The sequence below is a fragment of the Bidens hawaiensis genome, unplaced genomic scaffold (genome assembly GCF_021521415.1).
Source record: "Bidens hawaiensis isolate Kalapana, Puna unplaced genomic scaffold, B.hawaiensis_p1.1 tig00002414_1, whole genome shotgun sequence".
Classification (NCBI taxonomy): domain Eukaryota; kingdom Viridiplantae; phylum Streptophyta; class Magnoliopsida; order Asterales; family Asteraceae; genus Bidens; species Bidens hawaiensis.
The window spans coordinates 2144428-2152449 of record NW_027491131.1 but is presented as its reverse complement, the minus strand read 5'-3'; the positions used below and the strand labels follow the sequence as shown (position 1 = coordinate 2152449).

Here is an 8022-nt window from a genome sequence, read left to right as displayed (position 1 = left end):
GGTTTAAAATGATAATCTATAAATCTACGCGTTAAATACTCGATTACATGTTTAAAACGTGATTTTTACCGAAACCGATAACAAAAGTGTGTTTGGATTTGTGTCAATGACATGTAGAGTCTTTGAATGTGGTGGGCCCTAGTGTCAACTACAATTTTGGGTTGTTAAAAAGTTTTGCGACTCGCTAGAGAAAAGCTCGGCTAAAAAAAATATATCACCTTTAAAAAATTAATTAAAAAGTTTAGCGAGGTATGCTCAACTTCTGACTCGAACTTAAGCGTGCAGAGCTCGAGCTAGATTTTTTCGCTTGATAAAGTAAACGAGCTCGAACCAGCACGTTTAAGTTCAAGCTCGAGCACTTGGGGCATAGTAAACTTTGTTAATAACCATGGTTAAGTTGTGTCATGGATAAACCCATACCCTCTTTTCCATTTCAACCACATTCATTTTTGTCTGGAACTAATTGTTACTGACGATGCTCTTGATAATTTTCAATTACTAGTAATAAATCAGTCTGATCAAACGGAAATGCGGTTTATTAGAATTTGTCGCGCAAACCTACAATGGCGTCTTATTCAACGTCATCGAGGAAGGAGCTATCAGTATGTGATGTATTCTAAGCTTCAAAAGGTGAGGTTGATACTGAATTTAAACTTTCTTATCGAATTGATCTTTTTATCTTTGGAAATACATAACTTATAAAATGAATTTGTGGTATCGGTACCCAAAAATCAAAAAGTTGGTACCGGTTCGGTACCGGTAACCTTTTGTTGAATACTTGAATATTAGCATAATGCTAAATTTCTAATAAGATTGTGTGTATATATTGATATAGGGGTGTTGCCGTATTGATGCACCTGAATCAGATCAAGATTATGGAGAAGCTGCACAATTACTAAAAATGCAGTTGTTGATAAATTTTATTAATCAACGTGTATTACATGGACCGTTATGGTCATTGTGTCAGCGATGTGCATGATGATCAAGAACTCATTCAGGTAATCCTGTCCTCTGTGGTCATATGTGTAATAACCAATGTATATATATAATGTATATATATAACTAATATATGAAACTCAATTATGCAGGTTTTAATGTTAAAAGAAGGAGCCATCTGGTGGTATGAATATTTTGACGATCGCAATGAGCTAAAACAAGTACCTCTTTGAAACTCGATTATGCATGATTTTTTGGATTGCTATGGATTTCCTAAACAAAAAATTTATATGTTTTTTAAGGATTTTTTGGATTGCTATGGATTTCCTAAACCAACAAAGTATGAAGCCATCATCACACCTACTGCCAACGGTGTTCTTCCTATGTTCTCTTTCAGAACATATCCGGTACGTATTAAATTTCTTTATCACTAGCATTGTTTCTTCAAAACTGATTTTTTATTACTTTTGCAAATCTGTTTTAAAAAGGTAAATGGAGGAGATATTCCTGATGGGGATGGCTTGAAAGTCTCGGCTGCTCTAATTGACTTGTCTCAAGTTCCAACAGAAGTTTATAATAACCTCCAAAATTACTATCATATGTATCGATTTAACAAAACATACAAAAAAAAAGTTATTATAGCATCTCATAGGTACTTATTTTGTGCTTGTTATATTTTAATTCTTAAATTAATGATAATTCGATTATAAGTAATAGTTTTTTTGCTAACACAGGATATCAATATCTTCGGGGAAGGCAGTCCTGCCCCACTCTTATGATATTCCCCTAAGGTAATTTCAATAGATTTTTTGTCTCATATTTCGTAAGTTTTGCTGTTAAGAAAATCCTTTTCGATTCTTGGTTTTAAGTTGCGCAATGCGCTCCGATGCGTTTTATTCAAAAATCGTTTTGGCTTTGTGCTTATAAACATTTTTTTGGTTAATGTGTGTGTTTACTCATTACTACATCCGTTTGAACGAGTGATCATAATGGGAGTTTTATTATGATATATAGGTTTAATTGTAAACCATACATTCTAATTTCCAAACTTTGTTAGAAACCTGAATACCGATTAACCCGACCCAAATAAACATGATACAAAATAACCTAAAACGGTTAACCTGAATTTTATTTGGGTCAGTAAGTCGAATAACCCGACTTGAAAAACTTAAAATCCGAACTACATGAGTACATGCTAAATTTCAACATTGAAATCTTCTATTTTCATATGCTTGCAGATATTCCTTTTATTATTTGAATAAACATCTGCATTTTTTGTTCCGTTCAGCTAATTTCCCAACATGCAATTTTTTTCCAAACCATTTTGATTTCCACTTTGTTTTTTACATTGGTTTTTTCAAATGTTTTGCAACCGAGTTTTGACTCATGTGGTAAATATATAAACATTTAGGAATGTGTAGTTATTACTCATGCCCACCGGCTCATCCCAATTATAAAAGGAGCTAGGGTTTCATTCTGGATTAAGAATTCAATTTGATAGCAGACTCGGTCAACGAATTCATCGCCGGTGTTTTCAGGTTTCACAGATCCGGCTTGGTAAGTTTTTTATTTCTCATCTTTAACCTCAACTTCGTATTCAAATTTTGAGAGAAAATCGGGATTCTAAATATATTATTTATCTCAACTTCTTTAACCCCTATTTCATATTTACTTGATTTATAGCTTCCAAGCTCTAAGCCTTTGCCGGATTCAGCTGCAACAATGTAACTTTCTACTTATTGCTCAATCTTTCTTGCATTTCTTTATTTATTTTATCTAATTTGCTTTGCTGCTCGGTTTTCAAATTGAAGATACTCCCAGCTCGCATCGCCCTTGACGAAGCTTGTTAATGAAAGGGAAACAGAGGGTGTTTTAATCACACCCGGTGAGGCTGTAAAACTAGTATGCGACACTATCAAATGTTAACGATCCATAAAGATATGATCAAGAATATGGGGACGCTGCAAAACAAGTACTTCAAGATGCAGTTGTTGATAAATGTTTGTTAATCAACGTGTATTACATGGACCGTTATGGTCGTTGTGTGAGTGATGTGTATGACGATCAAGCAAGCAAAGTCGAAAGGCATTGGCTTGCGGTATTATCCCAACCCTATTGCACATTGGGATTGGAAACGACATAAAAGGTTGACCGCTAGACTTGGCACTTATTAATGTGCAACCTAGGCTGGCTTGTTAATAAAAGTAATCGAAAAATAGATTAATCATTTGCAACGCAAGAGCATACTTGCATTTATTATGACAGTTTCGCCGACCATTTTGTATAGGAAGAAACTCGCACAAGGCTGCGTTATTATGACAATTCCGCCTATTATGACCATTTTGTTTGTCTTGTAATTGTATGGTTGGCTTCGAAAACATATTGCAGCTTCTTGATGTGTTTGTTTTTCGCTAGATTCAACCTAAAAGCTTCTTAATAATAAGTAAAAATGAGGGACGGTGAAGGTACAACGCCATTGCATTTGGAACATGGACCGGATGCGTTTTAAGAAATCGTTTATCGTGTAAGCATCTTAAATTAATCAATTTGGGTATACAAACAAGAAGCACATTTCAAATCCATTATTCAAATCAAACCTCCCTCTTGCTCACTATCTTTCTGTAGTCTTTTACCTCCACAATTACCATCTGAAACTTCACTCCCACTTCACTTCCTTCCACTCCGAAGATTACTAATTCTAGTCATCTCCATTGATATTAAAACAGCATTATTCTTTTCATTTCTTCCTGAAGTCTTTGATGATGTTAATGAACTTTCTAATGATGATTTTGGTTTCGGGTTTTCTTCAGGATTATGTTTAAAGAACTCAGGCACCTGTTATTCACCATGGAAACTAATTGTGACATCTCAGATTTTGCTACTTCCACTTGTATAGAAGATAGGTCATGCCTGGTACCCTGCAAGTATTTCTTGTGTTTTTTCTCAAAACCAAGTGTAAAGACCTTCCATGTGCCTTGATTCTTAACTACAAGCGTCTTTGTACATGAAAGTTTTGTGTGGTTAGTCAGTGGCGGATCCAAGATATTTTAAACATGACGTTTTTTTGCTTAATTTACACCACAATAAGATACGCACATAGATTCTCTTGGTAACCATGACAACTCGTTACCAGAAAACTCACGGGCACCATCAATACTCAGCTAACCAGTGGGATCATGTAAGCACAAATGGGGCTAACAGATTGCCTTCACGGATAGCCGGGTAGGGGTAGCAATTTCCGAGGCCCGAACACAACACAAAAATAGTCAGATTTTAGGTTTCCATGTTTTAATAGACGGATGGTGTTCGGGTTGACTTTTTTTAACAACCCACCAACTCGGTTAACACTTTCCAACCCGCTTGACACGGTATGAAAAATGGGTTACATGATTTTTAAGTGTGTGCGGGTTATTGTTGATATCTTTCACATGCATATAAATATGGGTCATGTTCTATGTAGGTCTACCGATATATGAAGTTGCACAACATGCATGCACATTTGTACTTTTCTTTTGTTCATTCTTTTACCTTTATTCTAGTTCATGAAGTTTTCTTTGTACTTTTATTTGCATCTGTAGAGCATGAGCAATCTTTAAGCCTATGATACCATGAGCTCATTAATGTTCATCACCCTCATCAAAGTAAGCCCAATGGATGATTATTTAACTAAAGAATTTGTTTTAATTGTTGATTTCATGTTTGAACTTCAAGATACAATCTTTTAAAGGCGTGGTTATAATTTGTTGTTGGCGAATATGGAAAGCAAGAAATGAACATATTTTTTATAACAAGAGATACAAGGTTGTGGATATTGTAGCGGATATTAAGGCGTATGGCTTCCTGTGGTATAAGAATAGACACAAGGTTTCGATTAGCGATTAGAATTCTTGGTGTAATTTGTATTTGATGTAATGTGAACTGCGGGCCCCTCTCTCCTCTTTGGAGAGTGGGTGGTTTTTGTGTGTGATTTAAAGAAGTTCAACTTACAAAAAAAAAAAAAAAAAAAAAAAGATACAGTCTTTGAAAATACATATGTATGGTTATCAAAAGATCTTAACTCGTTAAGTAATTTGTTTGAAAATATTATATGCACTTACATGGTCCTTGACTAAAGACATATTGGACAAGAAAGACATCGAGGCTTTTGATATATTTGTTGCCTTAGTAAAACCAAAAATATTGGTTTTCACGATGGGGTAAAAGTAAATGTTATATTGTAAGTTTTAGGTGAAGGTTTCATAAGCCAGGGTCTAGATACATATTTTTTAATATGATATATTACATAACTTTTAGATAATTAGATTAAACTATTTTTATATTAGTCTCGAAAATTCAAAGAGACATATAAGACTATTTGTAGTAGTGGTAAAGCCCCATTATGGGACGTTTTGCAACACCTGGCCGTCCTAGTTAGTAATTGAATGTTTTGTAAAAAATGGTGTGGTGGTAAAAAACATCATACCCTCTTTCAATCGTTACATAATAATAATTATTCTTTTAATGATTTTTTAAAATAAATTAAAAGGCAAAAAACTTTGATTGGCCAACCCTCCACCCATCGTACACAACATTGGACATAAAAAATGATTGATGTCGAAAGGTCAATCAAAAACATTTGTAAAATATCTTTACTAGCAAGGGCAAGTAAGGTGTCGAATCCACAAGGAATCAGTGGAAAGTGCTAATCGAGCTTAATGTTTAATAAATAATTATGCTAGGCGGACAGACGATGTCAAGCTGATTAAATATTAATTTAGTTGTAAAACAATTAAAAGAAAAGTAACCAAACTCCAGATCTCAGGTTGTGAAGCAACTAGACCAATTGATTAAACTTCTTTGAAAACTCGTTTGCTTACACCTATAATCAAAAGACTAGATATTTGACCTTGCTGATTGACAGAACTTGATCTGAACAATTGGTTTGGTTGAATAATAACCTAATTGATTACCAGTTTTAGGATTTGATAAATGTAAGTGATTTAATGGCTAGAGATAAACGGGTCAATGACTCTAAGAACCTAATCTTAAAAGTTGATGACCACAAATCAATTAACTGATAAAATCACAAAACATTCAATTACGAAAAACTGTTGAATGCACAAACAAACGTAAAAGATTAATCAACCGAATGACTAATCAACTATAGTTCCAATGCAAAGATTCAAAATACAAAAGGTCTTGCTTACAAACACAACCCTACTCCCGGAGATGGTCACAGAAGCTTTATGTCACACCCCAACCAATGAAGGCGGAAACGTCGAGGCGCGACATGATTGCTCATTGCACAATAACACTATAAAGTTACAATATTTAAACAACTCATTTAAATCCATATCATCATAAATAACACAACAATTGTTCATACAAAATGCCAAATAGATAGATAAACAAATAACTTGTTCTTTTATTTCCTAATATCCTAAAGCCAAGATAATAAGTTTCTTCAAGTAATCCAATCAAGCTAACATCAAACCTGTAACATTGCATAAAATAGAGTTTGTTAACATGAAGGTTGGTGAGCAATTTTCATAGTTTTGGACAATAAGTATATAGTATGAAATCCACAACTAGTATATGAAAACAATAAATAATAGCAACAATTTAGATAATAAAACCGTCAATAAGAATACATTGACGAACCGTCAATAAGAATACATTGACGACAATAATGAAATCGTCAATAAGAATACATTGACGACACCTTTCTATATGGGGATACCATATATACTCGGAATTAACGTATGATCATACTTTGATGAGGCTACCCGCCTTAGCATTCAAGAGGCTACCCGCCTTAGCATTCAAGAATTTGCACATAATCATGTAAAGCATATAACACCAAATCGAGCATTTATTTAAGTAAACATATACAATACGTGTTGTGGTTTAAGACTCAAGTATAAATCATTTGAATAAGTATGCAATGCCACCCCCAAAACAAAAGATGAAAAACGGGGGATGAAAAAGTACTCACATTAACAAGTAACTTGAAAGATAGTGTCGTGAATAATCTGAGAGATCGGTTTAACGAGCAAGACCTATATTAAACGGGTCTTGTGTTAATAGGTAGTCTTGGAAGGGTTTAAAATAAAATACATGACAAATATAGTAAATAAATAAAGTTTAGGATTTAAAATGTAAATATTTGAGAAATTAAAGAAACGAGTTTTGTAAAATAAGTTTACTCGAAACCGGGTCTCGGTATTCTATTCATTAGTTTTTTTCATTTTTTACTCAACCTATGTTAAGTAATAATATGGATTAAAATGCGATATTGCAAAACCCTTGGTTATAAGAATACCAAAACGAGGTTTAAACGAGTGTTCGGGTTTGTCGGTTCGAGACTTGATAATTGACCAAGCTCACAGTTAACTTCCCAAAATAATAAATGTTATGAGATAACTCAATAAAATCAAAATAGACTTAACCAAGTATGTAGTTCTATTGTGAAGAACCTTAACGTTCGTTAAGCGAGTATACGACCTTATCGGTTCGAACTTGTTATAAGATCAAGGTGGTTACCGACATGCCAAGTATGTTTAGAAATTAACTAAAATTGATTTAAAATATAATCTTGAAGAAAAATATGAGTTTTGGTGGCTAAAAACACACTTGTGTGTCATAAGCGAGTGAACTCGGTTTAGTTCGGTTTTTGGTTCGGTCCTTGACTCGGAATAAGACCGAGGATAGTCACCACATACCCAATACCATGGAACTTGACAAATATGAATAATAAACTAAAATATGTAGAAGTTAAGCAAGTATAACAAGTTATATGGTTAGATTTGTTAAATATATAAACAAGGACTATAAAGTCCTCCATGTAACCTTGCCTTACTAGCCCGACATTTCAACCGGCCGAGACCGGAGAAATGAAAGACCGAAGGTAAACAAGGAGTGTATATTATATATATGTTGTAACATCAAGCTTTAAGTATTGAGAAGTTAGTTAAAATGAAAGATTAGCTTATGAAGAACAACCTTAGAATTCAAAAATTTGAGAGAGAAATGAAGAAATGAGCAAGCACAAATGAAGAAGATGGGTTGGTTATAGACCCAAGAAAGCACAAACTACAAATGGGTCCT

The 8022-nt window shown here is 33.9% G+C and overlaps 1 protein-coding gene across 1 annotated transcript; it reads left to right on the top strand.

Annotated features, from left to right (window-relative positions):
* Nucleotides 1-941: 941 nt before the first annotated feature.
* LOC143619154 (putative staphylococcal-like nuclease CAN1) lies at nucleotides 942-3079 on the top strand. The gene is made up of 6 exons (XM_077091157.1): nucleotides 942-998; nucleotides 1089-1157; nucleotides 1239-1343; nucleotides 1425-1588; nucleotides 1671-1727; nucleotides 2875-3079. Exons 1-6 carry the CDS (start codon nucleotides 942-944, stop codon nucleotides 3077-3079), a joined length of 657 nt encoding a protein of 218 aa, XP_076947272.1.
* Nucleotides 3080-8022: the final 4943 nt, after the last annotated feature.